Genomic DNA, 25,224 nt, shown 5'->3' on the forward strand with positions numbered 1-25,224 from the left:
TTCCAGTATAAAAAGAAGTTTCAGAATCACTGGGAACTGGGTCATAATCATGAGGTACTTACAAACATCATTCCACACAAAAAAGTTGCCAAGCTGGAAGGAAGGACAAGGTGTAAGACATAGAGGACAAATTATTCTTTATGACTGAGGAAGTCATTCATGCATTTAATAAATATTTATTCACTTTTTGCTATGTTCTAGGTGCTAAATGAGACAAAAATCAGGGCCTTCATGGAGATCACAGTCTATATCCAGCAAACCATACTAGTAGAAGGAAACATTTGAGCTGGGGGGACGGGGGCGCTTCACACTGCACAATTCCAGAGGTTACCATTCACATCACAGTCTATGTCAATGGCAACACCTGAAGTGGTAAAATGGGCAACCTGTAGAATCTTCCATGGTGACCATGACTTGAGTCTTAAAGGACTAGGATTTTAGTAGGTATAGAAGCAGAAGGAGAGCAGTCCGGGTAGAGAAAAATAATATGAGCAAGGGTATCAACCATCATTTATTTAGTGCCTACTGTTGACATGAACTCTAGGTCCTGGGGCTACTACGAGGTAAGTTCTTGTGACCTTACCTATAATGTGACATAAAACCACAGCACTCCTACATGATCCAGGTTCTGCTATAAAACATGGGCATGTAGTAGTGAACAAATCAAAAATTGTGCCCAAGTTCATGGAATTCACAATCCCAGGACATATGAAGAATTACAAGAATGATGAGCACTTGAAAAGAAAAGTACCCAGTGTTAGGAGCCCTTATAACTAGGAAAACATACCTAGTTTAGGTAATTAAAAACTGGGGGGATGGGAGAGGAGTGGATGTGGTGAAAGTATGAGAGAGGGGAATGGATTTGGATTATTTAGGAAATCAAATGTCCATAGCAAAAACAAATCAGGAGTGTCTTTGAAGAAAATAGGCACCTCGGAAAAAAAGACATTTAATACATCGTATTCTTGCTAATCCTGCATATTAGGTCTGCATGGGAATGTGTCGTAGGGAATGTTGACCTCAGGATGCATTCTGTAGGGGAAAAAAATTGAAAGAGAAAACAGTTCATTTTATAGAAACTCTAATATGCATTCGTTTCATTAAGCAAGAACTCTCTGCATTTAACTAAGATTATTGTGCCACTTACCACAGGTTACATTCTCAAAAGTGTATCTGGAAAATTCATATGAAACTAAAGACCTGCAAAGCATCACCAGATCCATTCCTAGACCTTGACTCAGCCTGTTTCCACCACTTACAAACCGGGGGGTAGGGGGGGATAGATACTAAAACCTACGCCTTTTTCTGTTCAACTCAGGAACTTAGATGTCTCACTGTAAAAAGGAAGAAACCTCATGAAATGGTAGAGAAGTCCATAATTATTCACTTAATATAGGAAGTTAAAAGAGATTGCTTACTTTATATATTATTAAAAGTATTCCCATGTATAGTAAGTACCTTTTCCTTTCCATGTTTCTGGAAAACAGTCAAAACATTGGAATTTAACAAAAGTTATGTTCAACATAATTGAAAAATTTGCAGACTCCTGGGCTAGAATAATAACAAAAGAAAGTAAAAGATACTTCCATCTTTATCTGATTAGCTAAGTGTTCTGACCAGTTCACCTATACTTTTTAAGCTAGCCCCCTAAATATCCATTTAATCAAATATTTGCCTTTTTGAAGATGTCCCCTCCAAATTTTAAAAGAAGTCTTTTGTAACACAGCATAAACTACAGGTTTCTTTCATCTGAAATACTCTGTATTTTTTGCTCAAAGTAAAAGTGCTCCCTTCTTCATGATTATTCTCTTTCTCTGAATTTAAATCACTTGGAAAATAAAATTTGCTTGAAAATTTAATAAAGGTTATTTAATGCTGAAATAATTCATATTTGCTGATATATTCTACTTGCTTCCTTATTAGGGGAATTCTACTCCCACACATATTCCAACATGATACTACACTTCACTTACAAACCTATCTGATAAATAGCCTTAAGTTTGCCCTTAAGTGGAAAAGGTCGTACTATTTTATTTTGTAGTTACAGATGAAAAATGAGTATGCTATTGTTATAATAGTGTAAGCCATGTGAAAGCACTTACACAATAAATACTTCCAGATCATACTTTTTGGAGCTAAATAATTTAAAATAAATCTAAGCATTGCAGATTATATCACACAATTCAGAAACCTTAATGATTCCCAACTTGAATCTCCAACTGCCTTTCAAGTCTGTGAAATTTCAGTTCTCTGAACACTCATTTTACTAATTTGCGAAGTTTGTATTGGTTAAGAAAGGTACAGTGCTAATAAAAAATGAAATAAAATAAAATTCTGCACCACATTCTGAAAGGAATAAGTGTTTCTAACATTAGTTTTTTATGCATCCAACTCAATCAATGGTTTTATTCTCTTATAGTCAATCAAGTACAATCATAAAATAAAAGTTTAGATTACCCTAAATACTCTCACAAGCTGCCAATTTTTATAAGGTATAAAAAGTATAGTCCCAGCAGATCAGAGGTTCTTAATGAGGGGTCACCAAACTCCTGGCATCAGTATATCTGGGAATTTTAAGAAATGCACATTCCCAGGCCTCACCCAGACATATGAAATAAGAACATCTGGGGTGCAGCCAGTAAATCTGTATTTTAACAGTCCCTGCAGGTGATTCCAATGCTTTCTAAAGCTTGAAAACCACAGCACTTGACAGAGAGAGATTACAAGTAGGCAGAGAGGCAGGCAGAGAGAGAGAGGAGGAAGCAGGCTCCCTGCTGAGCAGAGAGCCCGATGCGGGACTCGATCCCAGGACCCTGAGATCATGACCTGAGCCGAAGGCAGCGGCTTAACCCACTGAGCCACCCAGGCGCCCAGCACTGGACTTTTAGAAAAGGGATTTCCTGTAGGCCAACTTTGTCTTACACAGTAATTTGTACACTCAGAAGTAGAATTTCATTTCAAACATACCTTCTTACAAATAAAGTATTCACGTAGTTTTAGAATCTTATAATACAGTAAACTAGAAGGCAAACTTGATAAATATTTTTGGTTTTAAACAAAATAATTTTGCTCACCAGTCTGGTCAGGTTCTGATGAAATCTCTCTCCCTGGCTTGCCTTGGTCTCATATGGCCTTTCCTAGGTTCAAGCACATGGAGACAGTGTGAGATCAAGCTCTTTGGTGTCTTGAGGGTTCCACTTTCATGAACTGTCTAACCCTAAGTACCTTCCAAATATCATCACTTTAGGAGTTAAGGCTTTAACATGCAAATTTTGGGTGGAGACGAACATCCAGTCCATAGCACAATAACAATCTATTTCAGAGGAAGTGTGAGAAAGAAATTAATATGAAACTCACAGATGTGTTAGCATCATTGCTGATTAATATTCCCATAGTTTGGACTCCTTGAAGATTAGCTTTTCAGGTTTTTCATGAAGATTTTAAGATGTATGCATAAATTCTTTTGTGAACTAGAGGGATTATTTCAGAAATTCTTAATCCTTTCAATTGAACATGAACATTTTTAGTACGTTTTTTACTAAACATTCATACAAATGCTAAATGGCAGTATCTTGGGAAAAAGAAAAAAACTCTGAAACATGTATAACACTATGACATGGAGTAAGACACCAAAAAGACTTATACACAGAGATATCAGTCATATCATTTCAATTGAGGAAGGCAAAGTCTGGTTTAAATTATTCATTATTCACATAGTATAAAGCAGTGGTTCTCAAACTTCTTGGTCTGAGTTTTTCAGAGTTCTTCTTTGAGTTATGTCTACCAATATTACTCTATTTGAAATTAAAACAAAAACTTAATATTTCTAATTAATTCATTTTTTAAAAAGATTTTATTTATTTATTTGACAGAGAGAAATCACAAGTAGGCAGAGAGACAGGCAGAGAGAGAGGGGAAAGCAGACTCCCTGCTGAGCAGAGGCTCGATCCCAGGACCCTGGGATCACGACCTGAGCCGAAAGCAAAGGCTTTAACCGACTGGGCCACCCAGATGCCCCTAATTAATTCATTTTAAAATAAAAATAAGCCCATTATAAGTTAACATAACTTGTATTGTATGAAAAAATAACTATTTTCCAAAGTAAAAAATTAGTTAAGAGTGGTATTGCTTTAAATTTTTTTCAAATCTCTAATATCTGGCATAATAGGAAACAGAAGATTCTTTTGTCTCTCTTTGCATTCAGTTTTTTATTGTTTTGGTTGAAATACATGGAAAAAATTTAACCTCTCACAGATGTGTAGTAAAAAACAGGACTATTTCATTTCCTATTCAGATAATTAATACTATACCAAAACTGAACGAGTGGCAGTTACTTAAAGGTTACTTGTAATTTGGAATTTGAAACCATTATCAGTGAATTTTCCCTACTATTCCATTACCCACTGGTTATTTAGTAGTCTTTTGTTTAACTTCCACACATTTGTGAACTTATATTTACTGAGGCATGTTTTATGGTCTACTATATGGATCCCCCTGGAGAACATTCATTGTGTGCTTGATAAGAATATGCATTCTGCTGGAGGTGCGTGCAATGTTCTATATAAGATTAAATCATCTGTTTCCTTGTTGATCTTCTGCCTCATTGTTCTATACATTAATGAAACTGGTATACTAATAGTTATAATCATGTCCAACCATTATTGTTGAATTATTTCTTTGTCCCATCAATTCTTTATGTATTTTGGAATTTTCTTGTTAGGTGCATTTGTAATTCTTTTTGTGTTTTTGTTTTTGGGTTTTTTTTTTAAGATTTTATTTATTTGACAGAGAGAGAGAGACCACAAGCAAGCAGAGAGGCAGGCAGGGGAGGGGGAAGCAGGTTCCTTGCTGAGCAGAGAGCCCCATCAGGGGCTCGATTTCAGGACCCTGAGACCATGACCTGAGCCAAAGGCAGAGGCTTAACCCACTGAGCCACCCAGGTGCCCCAGCATTTGTAATTCTTATGTATTCTTGATTGATTGACCCTTTTACCATTATAGAATGTCCTTTTTGTCTCTAGTAACAATTTTTATCTTAAAGTGTATGTAACAATTTTTGTCTGATATTAGTATGGCCATTCCAGCTCTCATTTGGTTACTCTTTTTTTTTAAAGATTTTATTTATTTATTTGACAGAGAGAAATCACAAGTAGATGGAGAGGCAGGCAGAGAGAGAGAGGGAAGCAGGCTCCCCGCTGAGCAGAGAGCTCGATGCGGGACTCGATCCCAGGACCCTGAGATCATGACCTGAGCCAAAGGCAGAGGCTTAACCCACTGAGCCACCCAGGCGCCCTCTTTTTTTTTTTTTTTTAAAGATTTTATTTATTTATTTGACAGAGAGAGATCACAAGTAGGCAGAGAGGCAGGCAGAGAGAGAGAGAGAGGAAAGCAGGCTCTCCATTCAGCGGAGAGCCCGATGCGGGACTCGATCCCAGGACCCTGGGATCATGACCTGAGCCGAAGGCAGCGGCTTAACCCACTGAGCCACCCAGGCGCCCCTCATTTGGTTACTCTTTTAATGGTATATCTTTTCCATGCTTTTACTTTCAACCTATTTGTTGTCTTTGAATTTAAAGCATATCTTTTTAGAAAGCATATAGTTAAATCATATTGTTCTGTCCATTCTGCTGATTTCTGCCTTGTGACAGCACTGTTTTAATCCATTTACGTTTAGTATAATTATTAAGGGAGGTTTCTGCCTGCTATTTTTTTTTCCTCTATGTCTTGTGTCTTTTTTATTTCCTCTGTTCCACCATTATTGCTTTCTTTTGTGTTACATGTTTTCTAGGCTATGATCTTAATTCCCTACTTTCTTATACTCTATTTTTTAAAAGTTACTTTGTTAGTGATTTCTTGGAGAATTGGTTTCTATCTTAGAAACAGTCTAGTTCATATTAACAGCAACTTAATGTCAGTAGCATAAAGTAAGTTACTCCAGTATACCTCAGTTTACACCCCCCTCTTTTGTACTTATGTTGTCATATAAATTATATCCTCACATATTAAATTCCTGATAACATATTTTTTTTATTTTTGTTTTATGCATGTTTTAGATTAGATAGGGGGGAAAGCTACCAAAAATATATATTTATGCCATCAGGTATATTTACTTATAGTTACCTTTCTAGTACTTTTTTTGTGTGTGGATTTGAGTTACTGTCTAGTGGACTTTTCAGTTCAGCCAGAAGAACTCCCTTTAGTATTTCCTGCTAGGTGTGCTAATAACCAATTCTTTCCGTTTTTACTTCATAGGTTGTTGATTTCCCTTTTCATTCTTGAAGGATATTTTTTTCTGATTTTAGACTTCTTGGCTGACAGTGTTTTTCTTTCACATTTTAAATATATATCATCCTACACCCTCTGGCCTCCTTGGTTTCTAATGAGAAATCAACTGTTATCAAGAATCCCTTGTACACTGGGTGTGGTGAAAAAATAATGAATAATGTTTTTCTGAAAATAAATTAAAAAAAAAAAAAAGAATCCCTTGTACATAATGGGTTATCTCTTGCTGCATTTAAAATCCTTTGACTTTCAACTGTTTGACTATGCTGTGTTCAGTGAGGTTTGACTGTGATGTATTCTGTCCCTCTGCCTACTTGTGATCTCTGCCTGTCAAATAAATACATAAAATCTTAAAAAAAAAAAAAAAGATTTGTTTATATATTTATTTGACAGACAGAGATCACGAGTAGGCAAAGAAGCAGGCAGAGAGAGAGGAGGAAGCAGAGAGAGAGGAGGAAGCAGTTTGCTGCTGAGCAGAAAACCCAGTGCGGTGCTCGATCCCAGGACCCTGGGATCATGACCTGTCCTGACCTGAGCTGAAGGCAGAGGCTTTAAACCACTGAGTTACCCAGGCACCCCATCTTGGGGACAATTTCTATTGACACCTTTTTTTCCCTATGTATGAACCAGAATTTCCTGTCTGTGTCTTAATTTTTTGTTAAAAACCAGACATTTTATAATAATAATGTATTAATCCTAGAAATCTCTCCCCTGGATTTGTTGTTGCTGCTGTTTGTTGTTGCTGCTATTTTTCCAGTGATTTTCCTGGACTAATACTTTAAAATCTCTGTTCTCTATTGTGTGTAGCCATTGAAGTCCCTACTCAAGTTAGCCTAATGGTCAGATGTGACTGGACAGATGTTTCCTTAATGAGACATGAGATGAGAAGTTAGGGCCTTTTCAGGTCTTTTGTCTGGAAACAGTGTTGTACAAGTATGTGGCCTTCCAGATCTCCAGGAATATGGCAGTGTTTCAAAGCCCTTTGAACATCTCATTCACACTTTTCCTTTTAAAATTTGTTCAACCTCTCATTAGACCAAACTAATATCAAATAAACAATTGCTAGTGATTGTTTTTAACAAATGTACTAGCTTGATAAGACTGTCCACACAGAACAAGCTCTCAGTCTTGCCAAATAAAGGTAAATACTAAGAACAGAGTTTGTCAGAAAGCTGCCAGACACCTCAAATAGTGACAATGCTCTGGGGATGGGGCTTTGATGAGCTCCTAACCTGTTCTGCCAGACCATCCATTAGCTGCTAGGCTTTTCATTTTCACAGCTAATGTAGTTGCAGAGCTATTGGCTTTCAAGGCTACTTTGGAGCTAAGGAAAAGGTTATAGGAATAGGGCAAATTAAAATGCAGCAAAGTACTATTTTTGCTGATATTCAGCTCTCTTCTTGAAGAGATATTCCTCATATTCTTGAAAACCTTTTGGTAATTTCCAGAGTTCTGAAAAAAAAGTTTGATGGTTTTTTTTTGCCAGTGTTCTCATTACTTTTGTGAAGAAGATTTTTTTTTTTTTGAAGTCCTTACTGTACCATTCCAGAAAAGATTCTCCCCTACTCTATTACACTAAAAGCCATTGGTCTGTCTTGATTTCTGAATGTTCTTTTACCTGTGCATGGTTTAGTAACATCATGCTTTGAATTATTTGGGAAATATTGGTTTACTGAGTTATGCAGATCTTCCCAATATTAACATTTCATTATATAATTTTTTTAAATCACACTTGTTAATATCACTGCTGATCTCATCAGAAAAGTTTTTAATATGTCAGGCTCACAGTGTGGGACACAGGTTTTCTAAAATTCCAGTTTTCATTTAGAAGCTCAAATTTTATCATACCCACAAATACTATCTATCAGTAATTTTCCTAAAAGTAACAGACTCACTTTGTTATTTTCAAGAAAATGTTGGGTAAATTGAAATACCCAAATCTGAATAACAGTAGTTTAGTGCCACTGCTGATTATCTGCACTTTGCACAGTGGGGTTTTGAGACTTCCAGGGTCCTTGCACCACACACTGAGAACTACTATGTGGAGGAATCGAATCTGGATTTCTAGATCTTGTCTTTAAATATCAAAGTGGCCGGCCCATGGTGAGAAATGAACTGCAGCTTTAAGACTCATAATAGAGACATGCTGATAACTGATTTTTTAAATGAATATAAGACGAGAGAAAACTCGCCTAAGTAAATCTGTAAAATAAGATACCGTGGATAATACTATGAAATTCTTCAAGTGTGAAATGCAAAAATGGTCAAGAATACATTTGGGAAAGTTCACTGAAAATACTGCTTATAGATCAAGATTCCAATCTTCCAGTACATAGACTAGACTATGGGTAATAAAGTAAATTTGAGATTGTAACACAGTGATAAATATGGCTTCATAAATATTATTTCAAGCCTCACTAGAATGAGACAAGTTTAAAGAAACAAACGTAGGAGAGATTAAATAATTTCTATTAAGAAGTGTGTACCCCCTTAGCAATGTTTTTTGCTAAGCATGTGAAGCAACATTCATTTGGTAGATATAAACTGGTATTATCACTTTAGATTAAAAAAAAATGGTACTACTTGTGATGAGCACCTGGTGTTGTATGGAAATGTTGAATCACTACATTGTACAACTGAAACTAATATTACACACTGTATGTTAGCATACTGGAATTTAAGTTAAAATTTTAAAAAATAATAATGAAATAGCTACCTACCAACATGGAGGATAAAAAGAAAACAAAAAACAGAAGGAACAATTGAGTATCTTTTTAAAGAGTATTAGAGTCTCTAATTCCCTCCTTGCCTCAGCTCAGTGAATGACTTCCATGCCTTTTCTCACCCCAGCAGAAGTCTGGGGTTTCATTTCCTGGGAAGGTTGCTGAACTGCAGAATGCCAGAGACAACCTAACCCAAATCTTTTTTTTTTTTTTTTTAAGATTTTATCTATTTATTTGATAGATCACAAGTAGGCAGAGAGGCAGGCAGAGAGAGAGAGGGAAGCAGGCTCCCCGCTGAGCAGAGAGCCTGATGTGGGACTCTATCCCAGGGCCCCGAGATCATGACCCGAGTCGAAGGCAGAGGCTTAACCCACTGAGCCACCCGGGCCCCCCAACCTAACCCAAATCTTAACCCTACCTCTAACCCTAACCCTTAGCCCCTGACCCCTAAACCTAACCCTGTGTGAATGTCTCTGAACTGCAAGATATCAGGCACATGCCCTAACTCTGGCTCTAATTCTAACCCAATTGGCTGGCTGGGGCGGCGGGGGGGGGGGGGGGGGGGTTGGTGTTGGGACATGGTGTGTGAGTGTGCACGCACGTGCATGCAATGAAATATTACTCAGCCATAAAAAATGAAATTACCATTGGCAATGACATGGAGCTAAAGAGTATTATGGTAAGCGAATAAGTCAGTCAGAAAAAGACAAATACCGGGGTGCCTGGGTGGCTCAGTGGGTTAAAGCCTCTGCCTTCGGCTCGGGTCATGATCTCAGGGTCCTGGGATCGAGCCCCGCATCGGGCTCTCTGCTCAGCGGGGAGCCTGCTTCCTCCTCTCTCTCTGCCTGCCTCTCTGCCTACTTGTGATGTCTCTCTGTCAAATAAATAAAATTCTTGAAAAAAAAAAAAAAGACAAATACCATATGATTTCACTCGTATGTGGAATTTAAGAAACAAAACAAAGGAGCAAAGTGTGGGGAAAGGGAATGGGAAAGGCAAACCAAGAATCCACACTCTTAACTGCAGAGAACAAGCTGATGGTTGCCAAAGCGGAGGTAGGTGGGGGGATGGATGAAACAGGTTTTGGGGATTAAGGAGTATACTTCTCATGATGAGCACTGGGTGATGTATAGAAGTGTTCAATCACTATATTGTATGCCAAAAACTAATATTACACTGTTAACTCACTGGAATTTGAATAGCAACTTTAAAAAATTGACACTACCTAGTACACTTGAACATACATACATATATATCCTTTGACTTTACAATTCTACTTCTGGCTACATAACTCCTGACAAACATTAGCACTTGTGTATCAGGTGACATACATGAAAATGCCATGTTTATCATGGCAAAAGAAAAATGGAAACAAGTGTCAATCAATAATAGAATGAAAAATATTTATGCTGTAATCATAAAATGGCATACTCTGTGTCAATGAAAATGAACTATACAGCTACATGCGTACTCATGGATATGTCTCAAAAAATCTATTTTAAAAAACAAGTCACAGAAAGATACATACAGTATGGTTCCATTTACATAAAAATTAAAATAGGCATAATCAAATATATTTTAACATTTTGCTTAAATAATAAAACTGTACAGGAAAAAGAATAATTGTATGAAGAAGATAGTTTAACTTCTATGCAACTATCTGTAGTTGCCTTAAAACTGTTCATATCTAGGGGTGTCTGGGTGGCTCAGTGGGTTAAAGCCTCGGCCTTCGCCTCAGGTCATGATCCCAACATCCTGGGATCGAGCCCTGCATGGGGCTCTCTGCTAAGCAAGGAGGCTGCTTCCACCTCTCTCTCTATCTGCCTGCCTCTCTGCCTACTTGTGATCTCTGCCTGTCAAATAAATAAATAAAATCTTAAAAAAAAAATTTTTTTAATATTCACATTTATGTGATGAAGAGATAATAGTGGATCTTAGAAATATATAATAAAATTAATGAACTTTGTAAATGCAATTAACAAATCATTTAAAGCTAACTGTATACATTTAAAGTGTTTCTACTAACAGAGGTTTTCTTTTTATTAGTTAACAGGTTATCTATTTATGGAAATGTTCTCTAAGTATTTCCAATTATTAATAATTATATATACAAGAGTGTTTTACTTTATTTGTAATAGATTTTCCTGAAACTTCAAATGATTTGCTTACTTTCCTAGACTTTACTATTCCTTTTTTATTGCAGCCCTTTGGAGTAAATCAGCCTGGACCTTATATCATGTATACAACTGTAGATGCAAATGGATATCTGAAAAATGGTTCAGGTAAGACTAGATACAATCCACAAAAACACCTTTAATCAATATATTGGCAAGGTAAGCTGAATGACAAAAATTATCATCATGTTTCACATGCTTTATAAAATCTTCACTTTTTCTATTATAGTCCCTGCACATCAGTAGATTACAAAAAGGTCCTCATGACAAATATATTAACATTCATTCCTCATATATCCTTATTGTGATAGAGCCAAATCATTATCCTTATTTTTCAGTTGAAGTTAACAGAGAGATTTGGAGAAATTACCGAGTTATCTTGTGCAAAGTATGAAGTGGTAAATTAGTTAACAAAGCTATTTTTAGAAGTAAAAATTAGGAATCCAGTCTACGACTACTTAGGCTAATTTTAGCTTTTTCATATGTGGAATAGAAACTAGAATGTTACATAGAGGCTTTTTAATAAGTGACTATAAAGAGAAACTTCTAGTCATATACCTGAATAAAAAATAAAGGGAAATGCAATCAAAACAAATAATAAGACTAAACAAAGGATGTCTGCTTTTGACAGATAGCCAGCTGACTGAGATGAGGTCCAAATCACAGTAGATAGAACTGTTCTAATTTCAACTCTCTAAGTAAGAAAAGGAACCCTAACATATCAGTAGGCTTCTTTGAGATTCCTGGAGTCCTAATCATGAAGAAATATAAATAGAGTTACTGTTACTCCTCCACTTTTATGCACTAAGAAAACAAAAAAGAAAGAATTTATTATATGGCCGTTCTCATTTTATATAATGGCCTAACATAAATATACCAAAGTGAATTTCCTTTTTAGCTAATTGTACATATTTAAGACTCTCAATCATAATACTACTTCAGCACAGAAACACTCCATAAAACAAAAGCTGTTTAATTAAATTCAAGAAGAAATTGACAGGCACAACTAAAATCAAACACTTTAATACACCATTGTTAATCAAAGAAACTTAAATAAGGATAAGAGAATTTGAACAAGTTACTTATTTTTTTTCTTTTTTTACTTATGTATGTTTTAATTCAGGTGCATATCAAACTACAAAATAGTTTATGGGACTGGCTGTTTTTATCTTTTATCGGTTAATTTTTTTTTTAAGATTTTATTTATTTATTTGACAGACAGAGATCACAACTAAGCAGAGAGGCTGGAAGGGGTGGGGGAGAAGCAGGCTCCCTGCTGAGCAGAGAGCCTGATGTGGGGCTTAATTCTAGGACCCTGGGATCATGACCTGAGCCGAAGGCAGAGGCTTTAACCCACTGAGCCACCCAGGCGCCCCTCTCAGTTAGTTATTTTTGAGTTTTGGATGTAGATAATTTCACTGCCAAGTAAGGTGTTCCAGAACACAGGGAAAAAATATGAAGCTACTTATTTAATGAAATAAGCACAACTTTGGCAAGGCCAGCATACCTAAAACCAAAAATTCATTGGTCAATTATTAATGAAAAATGCTAACTAAAATACTAACAATTTTAATTCATCTATTTTTTGAAAGAATTGCTTATTTAACATCATCAAGTAGATAGTTAACCCCGAATGCACTAATGGTGTAAAATGGGGAAAAACTTTTAATTATCCTAACAGTAGATCAAAAAAATTTTAAGACCCATCTTCCTCTTTTTTTTTTCATGCAATGATATATAAATTTTTCCATGTATGTTTATATAGGCAATTTATTTGGGGATCATTTTGTATATTGATACCGTAACTACTCTGGACATGCCACTTTTATTTTTCTTTTCTTCAATATAATATTATAATATAACAGTAAAATCTTTGCACATATATTTTTGTGCAATTAAATGAATAATTCTCACTCTGTAGAAAAAAAGCTAGAAGGATATTCATCAAATTGTTAACATTTATCTTGGGGATGCAAGATATTAAGAGATTCACTACCTACTAGACACATTAATTACTTACTACTTTTAATCCTTTTAAATATAGGAGATTATGCTGAGTGAAATAAGTCAAGCAGAGAGAGTCAATTATCATAGGGTTTCACTTATTTGTGGAGCATAACAAATAGCATGGAGGACAAGGGGCCTTAGAGAGGAGTAGGGAATTTGGGTAAATTGGAAGGGGAGGTGAACCATGAGAGACTATGGACTCTGAAAAACAATCTGAGGGGTTTGAAGTGGCGGGGGGATGGGAGGTTGGGGTACCAGGTGGTGGGTATTATAGAGGGCACGGCTTGCATGGAGCACTGGGTGTGGTGAAAAAATAATGAATAATGTTTTTCTGAAAATAAATAAATTGGAAAAAATAAATAAATAAATAAATTTTACAACAAATGAAATTATTTTAAAATATTATTCTTAAATTAGATGTGGAAAATGTTTTTTAACTCTGTGAATGTTGATTCATTCAAAAATATATATTTAATGAATCTCTACTACAAACAGGCACTGATACCTGGTAGAATATCTTACTATGTGCTAAAAAGTCATTCAGGCGGGCGCCTGGGTGGCTCAGTTAGTTAAGCAACTGCCTTTGGCTCAGGTCATGATCCCAGAGTACTGGGATCGAGTCCCCCATCAGGCTCCCAGCTCCTTGGGGAATCTTCTTCACCCTCTAACCTTTTCCTCTCTCATGCTTTCTCTCACTGTCTTTCTCTCAAATGAATAAATAAAATCTTTACAAAATAAATAAGTAAATAAAATAAAAACTTATTTAGTAATATTCAGTACCCATTGCTGTTTTTAAGTGAATATATATTTCCTTAGCATGATTTCTTTTAGTCTATCCCAAAATAGTAATGGAACATTGGGTCTGTTCTTACTAAATTAAATTTTTAAGAGTAATTAATTTTTTCCTTGAATTGGGGAAGGAATTTATGGGCATAAAAGAAAGAAGAAAATATCTACACAAAAGATAAATGCAGTTGAATGCATAAATCAAATGAGTGCATAAATTTTCATGGCAAAAAATCATAAAACTAAAAGGTATTAGCAATCTTGGAAACTCTAAATGTCCAGTAGAGAAATAGTTAATAAATTATGCCATTTTATAATAATAATTTCCAGCCTATGACATATTTTAAAATAATTTTTGATTCAACAAACAGATATTTATGATATAATATTTGGCAAGGAGGCACATCCACATGTATAATCCAAATTATTGGATTTTTTATAAGCGTGCCTATGTGTAGGAAAAATAGAAAAACAAAAATGACACAAATGTTACCATGATTATCTCTTGGTTGTGGGATTTTCCTCTCTGTATTTTTTCATCTTTCCATTTTACTACACCGATCATATATTGCCTTTAAGAAATTAAGTAATAGGGGCATATATTGCCTTTAAGAAATTAAGTAATAGGGGCACCTAGGTGGCTCAGTGGGTTAAGCCTCTGCCTTCAGCTCAGATCATGATCTCAGGGTCCTGGGATCGAGCCCCGCATCGGGTTCTCTGCTCCGCAGGGAGCCTGCTTCCTTTCTCTCTGCCTGCCTCTCTGCCTACTTGTGATCTCTCTCTGTGTGTCAAATAAATAAAATCTTTTAAAGAAAAGAAAAATTAAGTAATAAATAATATTAAATATTTTAAATATTTCAAGCATGTGCTACATTTCATGCATAAATATATGTTCTAAATAGGGAAGTAGTACTTAATTCAATTGATTCAGGAAGTACTCCAAATTTTTTTAATGAAACCCCCCTCCAAATCTCAAAGGGTGAAAATTCATTGTTTAAATGCTAAGCATGTTGAAGTCTACAGAAATATTGCTTGTTTAAAGTATACATACCTTCCAACCCACCTAGTCCCACTAGAGAACTTTCTGCTGTAGAAAGAGAATGACCACAGATATGTACTTGAGAAGCTGCAACTCTGGTTTTCTTATAAAGTAACTAAGGTCAGTACTTATTAGTGGGATAAAACTAATTTGGTGTGGCTTATGACAAGGACTTTTTATTTAATAGAATGAAAGAGAACAATAGAAAATACCAGAGCATTTTCTCTGACCACATAGTAATGTTAAGTATTTACTGTCGGTGTAAAAAGTATGAAAGCCACAGCCAGAGACAATAATGTGCCTTAGTATTATTCAAAAAAAAAAAAAAAGACCTGCCTTAATCATACTTTTGCTTCCAGGGATCTTAGCATGGTTAATCAAATACTCTGTGATCTTTCTCCACTACCTAGCACTGTCTGAATAGCCAAATCTTGTTAAAGAGTTACATTACAGAGTACTCATTAATTTTTTAAATAACAATGGCTTCTGTAAGAGATTACAAAAATTAAACTACATTTATCATGACAATTTTAAGAGCTAAACAAAACTTTGGTTTGGAATCTAGGATTTTGTTTACTGGTCTTGTAAATTAGCCAGAGATCTGCAATGCTCAAATTCCTTCAACAATATTTAATGAAAACTTAGTAGATTAGAGCATGGTGGCAAAATTGTATAAACTAATAAGTTGTTGGTCATTTGTGAATAATAGCATTATTAGACCTAAGTTTTTTTTTTTACCCCTTAAATTACTTATTTAGTCCTGCTCTTTAAATCTAAAAGGAAATAACTTTCCCTTTAGTCCTCTGTGTTTACTATTTATTAACATGTTTGAGAAAAACATAATAACCCTTACCTTCTATGCACACTCATCATGTGCTTCAAATATAAGAGCAGTTAAAATGTATGTCATACTGACAACACAGCATCTCAGAGGGCAAAGAAGCATTTGTAATAACAAAATTCATATTGATGAATTCATAGTCACATTAGATTATTATTCATATTCACATTATGTTATTGATGAAGATGATTTATTATAACACATAAGCACATTATCTTTCTATAATGTTAATTTATCACCCTTCAGATTTCTCCATTTGAACCAATAATTGTCACATCTTCCAATGTCAAAAACATTTTATCCTTCATGTTCATTCCTTACATATATATTTTCTGAAATTATCTTCAAAGTATAGTCATGTTCCATTTATCCAAATGTAATTATCCATAAAAGAATATTTTTAGTCGCAAATCACTTTATTTTAACCACTAATCACATTTTAAATTGTCAAACTCATAGCTCAGCCAAAAATTTTAGTTTAAGCAATACTTAACTAAACAGTTACATTTTGTGTCAAAAATCATAATTCATAACAGAAAATGAAAAGAGTTGTTATGGCTTCCTGGAAATCCACAACATTCTTCTCTGAAAGAATGAATTTTTGTAAGAGTCATTCCCTTTCCTTAATCTCCCATCAACTAAAGATCTGATAGGAATAGCCAAGCTGACAGAGATAAGGAGGGGGACTTGGCTAGTGATGATGCTTTTCTTTCACCAGAATGAGAAAAAAGAAAGAGGTGTGGGAAGATGTGGAATATCTATAAGCAATAACTGAAATACCCACTTGATATAATTATAAAAATTGAGTGACTGAATAATGAAATAGATAGAGTCTGTGAAACTGTAAGAAAGGTTGCAAACTATTCAACTGTTCAGCTATTAGAAATCCCATCTTTGAAAATGCAGATGAGTCAAAGTCATACTCTAGAAGAAACAAAAAAAAAAAAAAGAAACCCATAAATTGTAGTGTCAACAAAAACAAAAGTTTTGCCTTCTGAAATTCTATCTACAGGCTGATTTCTAGTACAGTATTATAGTCAATACAGATCCTAATACCAAAGGAAAAACCACCTAACAGCTTTGGAAACAAAGTGGGAGAAAGAATATACTTTGTCTATTCTGTGGGCTTTGCTAGCAAATGTTTTGCAATCCCACAAGGTGTTATAAGTAATCCAACAAACTACATCTACTGTGCACATAGATTTAGTACAAAAGAATTTGATTAAATTCTCATTCAATACTCAGTAATACCACTGATGTATTCCTTCTCATTGCTTTAGTCTTACTTAAAGACTTAACTATTTTCAATTTTCATGTTTTCCTCCAGCCTCAGTTGTGCACAATACAAACCATGGAAAGCTACTATGTGCTACAATAAAGGTTGAAATTCACAAATATATCATGTATACAATGCTGTAATATAGGAAATAATACACGTTGAACTCGGGAATGAAATAAAGTTCTTGAGATGATTTTCTTACACATGCTTAAATAAAACATTGCCAGTGCAACGAATTATTTTCTGTAAGTTGAGTCTAAAATTGAAACAGAAAACTGCTTGAAAACACTAGATTCTGCATCTTCTTAATTTTTCACCACTCCTTACCTTAAACTCAATATGAGTTAAAATCAACTAAGTAAATTTAAAGAAGAGATGAGCTGATTTAATTATAAATATAACAATTTACTCAAGTATTTCCTTCTTTAGGCTAGCTCTACCTGACACAAATTCTAAATGTTATTCTCTCATGTCCTTTTTCTGTTACTAGTCTGGACTTTCTAGACCATGAATACAACAGGAGAATTAAAGGCCACAAAAAACAAATACATGATATAGACCAGTAATGAGCTTGTACCCACTCAACATAATACCTCATCGCTCCTCATACTACTCCCACAAAGACCTAAGTCACGGATCAATATTTTCTCATCTTTCCATAATCTCTGACATTGCTCATTCCAAATTTAGATAACACTTATATGAACAGTTTGTTCTCAGTAACATCAGAGATTAGCTTCTATAGACTGTTGAAATCTCTTAGAAATCTTGTAGAAATTCATCTTTCTAAAGCACAAGTCTAGGGTACCTGGGTGGCTCAGTCATTAAGCATCTGCCTTCAGCTCAAATCATGATCCCAGGGTCCTGGGATCAAGCCTCACGTTGGGCTCCCTGCTTGGCGGGAGGCCTGCTTCTCCCTCTCCCACCTCCCCTGCTTGTGTTCCCACTCTCACTGTGTCTCTCTCTATCAAATAAATAAAATCTTTTAAAAAATAGTAATAGGGGCACCTGGGCAGCTCAGTGGGTTAAGCCTCTGCCTTCAGCTCAGGTCATGATCTCCGGGTCCTGGGATCGAGCCCCGCATCAGGCTCTCTGCTCAGCGGGGAGCCTGTTTCCCTCCCTCTCTCTGCCTTTCTCTCTACCTACTTGTGATCTCTGTCTGTCAAATAAATAAATAAAATCTTTTTTAAAAATAGTAATAAATAAATAAAGCGCAAGTCTTTTTATATCCCTAAATAATTTCCTACTGCCTGAGTTGCTCATCCTGCTTTCTTTTGTAATTGAGTGACAGGAAAAGAGTCTGCTGACCCAGTGATTCTAACACACTGCTTAATGTTTGCCCCTGAGGGGCATCATCATTATTTTTTATGTCCTTAGAATTTGAGGATACTCCTAAGTAATAATATTAGCCAACAGTTATTAGTACTTACTCTGACCAGGCACTGTGCAGAGTATGGTACATGGATGGCCTCATTTATAACATTAGGTGTAAAATTTCCTGTCAACTATATATATTTCATCAAGTTTTTGAAACTTAAATACATGAGAATTTAAAAAGCACTCTAGTATCATAATAGTACATATATTGATACATAAGGAAGAATAGAAAATTTCTCAATTAAAACAAGGAAAACTTATGACCCTGGCATTCTGCTCTTGCATTTCTTTCTTCCTTGATTTAATGAACATAGATTTCTATTTTCCTAGTACAGTCTGATGAAGATAATAGATAAACCTTGAAACTGTTAGACTTTCTAACATTCTTCATTTAAGACCAAAGAAATTACATTTTCAACAATTAAGACTACATTTAAATTCAGACATTTTAATTAAAGATTAAAATGATTAAATTAAAATGTATGAACAGATTATTTTATTAAATGTATCATTTTGACTGTATTGCTCTTGGTATCCTTAAAGCTCGTCCATGTAAGCAGAAATACTTTTTAAAGTATTTCAGTAATACATAGTATGGCCAGTTTTACTGTAAAAAACAGAAATAACAGTTTAGTTATATTCAAAGTTTAGAAACAAAATACTCACTCATTGGCTGAACACTAAGACCCAAATAGTATGCCCTGCCAAATGTTTTCATGTGGTTATTGTTATTCTTTTATGTTAAAGTAGGTAATAGGAAGTACTTATTCTTTAATCAATAAATATTTTAGAATTTCTTTTCGTGGTATCTGAATAATTTAATAGATTAGATAGAATGGGTGTTCATTATTAAAAGCTAGATTATCTTTTTCACCTAAGAAGATATCACTTACTACACTCAAGTACTTTAAGGAAGGAGATACTAGTGGTCTGAAGGACTTCTTTGAATTAAAAACAGAAAGAAAACAATTCCATAACATTGGTAGACTTAGGCTTACTTCTCAGAGTCAATAACTAAATATTAAGAACAAAAAAGATACAGATTCAAACCTTGTAATGATTTTTTTAATATGTCTGCTATTGCTTCACAAGCTAATTGATATTCTTTAATGTTCTTCTAGCACTAATTCTTCTCATTCTCTACCCTGTGAATGAGTAGTTATTTCAAAGGCTGCTATGCAGTTGTAACTATTAAATGAAATATAATACAAAGCACTTAGATACAGGTATTGCCTCAGGCAGAAATCTTAAATCATGTGGCAGTGCTCAACAACAGAAACAAAAATAGTTCAAAATGGACTAAAACTTAGATAGATAATTCTCTAAAAAATATATATACCAGTGATTAATAATACATGGAAAGGGGGGCACCTGGCCTGCTCAGTCAGGCTGGAAGGGCACTGATGTAGTTGGGAGCTGAAAGAATATGGAGGACTGTGGAAGGGACATAGCAGACTCAAAGAAGGGAAAGAAACAGATCCTTGCACCAAGCACTCCAGGCATGGGGAACCCACATGAAGAATACTAATCCCCATAACATATGGTTTTGAAAACCAGGGGAGCATAATTTCATAAATTCTTGTAGTGAGCGGGGCTTAACATCTAGAAATTTAAAAATCAGCCCGTTCAGCTCTGGCAGAGCCAGAAGGGCAATGGGAAATTGAGTCTCCCTTGAAGAGAGAACACAAACAATCCAAGGAGATATAGCATAGAAGCAAGTTTGAAAAAATGCCAGAAGTATAAAGGAGGAAGATTTGTTTACTAATCTCAGAGCTTGAGCTGGAGGGGCAGGTCATGATCTCAGGATCATGGGATCAAGCCCCATGTGGGGCTCTGTGCTCAGAACAGAGTTAGCTTGATATACTTTCCCCCTGCACCCCCACCCGGCCCATGGATACACTCACTCTCTGTCTCTCTGTCTCTCTGTCTCTCTCTCTCTCTCTCTCAAATAAATAAACAAATCTTAAGGTGACCCCTACCTCTGGGAGGAAAGATACCACACATACCAGTCCAACTGCAGCCCAAGCAATGGCTGGAGCAGGCAGGCTTTGACTACAGGTCCTGCCTACCACCCAAAGCTTCTCAGGGGACAACACATGGAAAGTTTTGGGCAGTTTTCTGCTACTGAATCTCTGGCAAACACCTGCTGTGACTCAACTCAAGCCCAACGAAACCCCAAACTGACCCACTAAAAACACAGGGATCAAAACCTGTGCAGGGGCAAAACCAAACAAACAAACAAACACTGAAAGACGACTGGACTGAAAGCAAATGTATCTCAGCTACAACAGTAGAGGGTACACAACACACACAGTAGTATACACCCCTGAAGTGCCAGGTTCTGGTGAACAAGGGACATTGCAATGCAGGGCATTACAGGATTTCTTCTACATAAGGCCACTGCTTTCAAGAGCAGGAGGTAGCTGACTTTGCTAACACATAAACACAGAGAATTGAACCAAATAAGGAGACATAAGAATATATCCCAGATGAAAAAACAGGACAAAAATCATAGCAAGAAACCTGAACAAAATGGAGGTAAGTTATATGCCTGATAGATCATTTAAAGTAATGTCTTAAAGATACTCTCTAAACTTGAGAAAAGAGTGGAGGGCCTCAGTGAGACCCTTAACAAAGAGATTTTTTTAAAAAATGAAAAAGAACCAATCAAAGATGAAGAACTCAAGAACTGAAATGAAAAATACACTACACGGAATAAAAGAGAAGAATGGATCAGTAATCTAGAGGACAGAGTAGTGGAAAGCAAGCAAGCTGAACAGGAGAGAGAAAAAATAATAATAAATTAAAATAGACTTAGGGAACTCCGAGACATCACAAAGAGTAATAACATTCACTAAAGGAAAAGAGAAAGGAAAGGGGACAGAAAATGTATTTGAAGAAATAATAGCTGAAAACTTCCTGAATCTGGGGAAAGAAGCAAATGCATATCCATAAGACAGAGTGCCCCCAACAAAATCAACCCAAGAACATCCCCACTAACACATACAGTAGTTAAAATGGCAAAGAGTGGCTAAAAAGAGAGAATTTTAAAAGCACAAAGGGGAAAGAAAACAGTTACAAGGCAAACCACATAAGTCTATCAGCTGATTTTACAACAGAAATTTTGCAGGCCAAAAGGGAGTAGCATGATATATTAAAAGTGCTGAGAGAAAAATCCAGCAAGGGATTTCCAGACAAACAAAAGTTAAAGGAATTTATAACGACTAAACCAGCTCTACAAAAAAATGTTAAAGGGTACTCTTTAAGTGGGAAGGAAAGTAGGAGTTAGAAAAGTAAAGGAAGCACAAAAGCAGTAAAATCAACTATATCTATAAAAATCAGCCAAAGATTTTACAGAATAAAAAAATCTAGAGTATGCCACCATATACCTACAACTTAGGGGGAGAGGAGTAGAAAATGGATTCGAATGTAAGTGACCACTAACTTAATAAGTATGATACATACGAAAGGTGTTATAGACAAACCTAATGGTAACCACAAATCAAAACCAGGGATATGCAAAAAAATACAGAGAAAGGAATCCAAGTATATCACTAAAGAAAACCAACAAACCGTGAGAGGAGAGGGCAAGAGAAAAAAAGAACACAGAAGAACTGCAAGAACAACCATTAAACAGATAACAAAATAGCAATAAGTACGTACTTATCAATAATTGGTTTGAATGTAAATGGACTAAACGCTCCAAAAGACATAGGGTGACAGAAAGTATAAAAAAGCAAGACCCAGGGGCACCTGGGTGGCTCAGTGGGTTAAGCCGCTGCCTTCGGCTCAGGTCATGATCTCAGGGTCCTGGGATCGAGTCCCGCATCGGGCTCTCTGCTCAGCAGGGAGCCTGCTTCCCTCTCTTCTCTCTGCCTGCCTCTCCATCTACTTGTGATTTCTCTCTGTCAAATAAATACATAAAATCTTTAAAAAAAAAAAAAAAAAAGCAAGACCCCCCCCCAAAAAAAAAAAAAAAAAAAAGGCAAGACCCATCTATATACTGCCTACAAGATACTTAATACAGACCTAAAGACATGTGAAGATTGAAAGTGAAGGGATGGAAGAGCATTTATCATGCAAATGAAAGTGAAAATAAAGCCAGGGCAGCAATACTTATATCAAACAAAGCAGATTCAAAAAGATTGAAGTCATACCATGCATCTTTTCTAACCACAGCACTATGAAACTGGAAATTGACCACAAGAAAAAAATCTAAAAGAACACAAATGCATGGAGGTTAAATAACATGCTAATAAACAATGAATGGTTCAACCAAGAAATAAAAGAGGAAATCAAAAATACATGGAGAGAAATGAAAATGAAAACACAGTAGTCCAATCTTTGGATGCAGCAAAAGCTCTTCTAAGAGGGATGTTTATAGCAATACAGACCTACCTCTAGAAACAAGAAAAATCTTAAATAAACAACCCAACATTAACATAGGAGCTAGAAAAAAAAAGATAAAACCCAAAATTAGTAGAAGGAAAGAAATAATAAATATTAGAGCAGAATAAGAATAAGCAAAATAAAAACTAAAAATAAAATAGAACATCAATGAAAACCAGGAACTGGTACTTCAAAAAGATCAACAAAATGATAAGCATTTAGCCATACTCATCAAAAATAGAGAAGAGGGGGGACTCAAATAAAATCAAAAATTTAAAAGAAGAAATAATAACAAATACCACCGAAATACAAAGGATTATAATAGAATATTGTGAAAAGTTATGTAACAAACTGGACAACCTAGAAGAAATAGATAAATTCCTAGAAACATATAACCTCCCAAATCTGAAAAAGGAAGATACAGAAAATTTGAACAGACCAATTACCAGCAATGAAATTAAATCAGTATTCAAAACTCCCAACAAACAGAAGTCCATGAACAGAAAGCTTCACAGGTGAATTCTACCAAACATTTAAAGAAGAGTTAATCCTTGTTCTCAATCTGTTCCCAAAAAAGAAGGGGTAGGGAAGCTTCCAAAATCATTCTCTGAGGACAGGATTACTCTGACACCAAAACCAGATAAAGGCACTACAAAAAAAGAGAACTACAGTCCATATCTTTAATGAACATAGATGCAAAACCCCTCAACAAAAGGAATGCCTCAGTGGCTCAGTCAGTTAAGCATCTGCCTTTGGCTCAAGTTATGATCCAGGGCTCCTTTGATCAAGCCCCACATTAGGCTCCCTGTTCCATGGGAGGCCTGCTTCTCTCTCTCTATCTCTCTCTCTCTGTCAAATAAATAAATAAATAAATTTTTTACTAAATTTTAAATCCTCAACAATATATTAGTGAACTTAATCTAACAAGACATTAAAAAATCATAAACCACAATGAAGTGGGATCTATTCCTGTGGTCCAAGGATGGTTTAATATTCACAACTCAATCAGTGTGACCTGTCTCATCATCAAGAAAAAGAATAAAAACCGTGTGATCATTTCAGTAGATGCAGAAAAAGGATTTGACAAAGTACAACATCCATTCATGATAAAGGCCCTCAACAAAGTGAAGGGTTAGAGGGAATATACCTCAACATAATAAAGGTCATATATGAACACCCTACAATAAACATCATACTCAGTGGGGAAAAAACAGAACTTTTTCCCCTAAGATTAGGAACAAGAAAAGGATGTGCACTCTCCCCACTTTTATTCAACATAGTACTGGAAATTCTAGGCACACCAATAAGATAAGAAAAAGAAAGAAAAGCCATCCAAATTAGTAAGGAAGAAGTGAAATTTTCACTATTTGCAGATGATTTGATACTATATATAGAAAACCCTCAAGACTCCACCAAAAAACTACTAAAGTTGATAAATCAATTCACTAAGGTCACACAGTGCAGAATCAGTGTACAGAAATCTGTTGCATTTCCATTCACTAATGATGAAGTCAAAAGAGAGAATAAGAATACAATCCCATTGGGATGCCTGGGCGGCTTGGTGGGTTGAGTCCCTGCCTTCGGTTTAGGTCGTGATCCCAAGGTCCTGGGATCGAGCCCTGCATTGGGCTCTCTGCTCAGTGGGGAGCCTGCTTCCCCCTCTCTCTTTGCCTGCCTCTCTGCCTACTTGTGATCTCTCTCTCTCTGTCAAACAAATGAATAAAATCTTGAAAAAAATATAATTCCATTTATAATTTCACCAAAAATAATAAAATTGCTAGGAATAAACTTAAGGAGATAAAAGACCTGTACTCTGGAAACTATAAAACACTAGTGAAAGAAATCGGATATGACACAAACAAGTGGAAAGATAATCCATGCTCATGGATTGGAAGAACTAATATTGTTAAAATGTCCATACTATCCAATGCATTCCACAGATGTAATGCAACCCCTATCAAAATACCAACAGCATTTTTCACAGAACTACAACAAAGAATCCTAAAATTTGGAATCACAAAAGACCCCAAATAGCCAAAGCAATCTTCAAAAAGAAGAATAAAATTGGAGGTATCATAATTCCAGATTTCAAGATACACTACTTACAACAAACCTGTAGTGTTCTAAATAGTATGGTACTAGCACAAAAATAGACATATAAGCCAATGAAAGAAAATACAGAGCCCAGAAATAAACCCACAATTATATGGTCAATTAATCTTCTACAAAGGCGGCAAGAATATGTAATGGGGAAGACAGTCTCTTCAACAAATGCTGTTGAGAAAACTGGACAGCAACATGCAAAAGAATGAAACTGGACCACTTACT

At 35.6% G+C, this 25,224-nt stretch overlaps 1 protein-coding gene across 1 annotated transcript in view; it reads left to right on the forward strand.

Moving 5' to 3' along the window:
- The window catches only part of ITFG1 (integrin alpha FG-GAP repeat containing 1), a 297,293-nt gene that overhangs the window by 233,159 nt on the left and 38,910 nt on the right, over nucleotides 1–25,224 (forward strand). Inside the window, exon 14 of the mRNA XM_044256211.1 lies at nucleotides 11,208–11,286. Within this exon, the coding sequence (XP_044112146.1) occupies nucleotides 11,208–11,286 (79 nt within the window). The remainder of the gene's footprint in view (nucleotides 1–11,207; nucleotides 11,287–25,224) is intronic.

The sequence above is a fragment of the Neovison vison genome, chromosome 7 (assembly GCF_020171115.1).
Source record: "Neovison vison isolate M4711 chromosome 7, ASM_NN_V1, whole genome shotgun sequence".
Taxonomy (NCBI): domain Eukaryota; kingdom Metazoa; phylum Chordata; class Mammalia; order Carnivora; family Mustelidae; genus Neogale; species Neogale vison.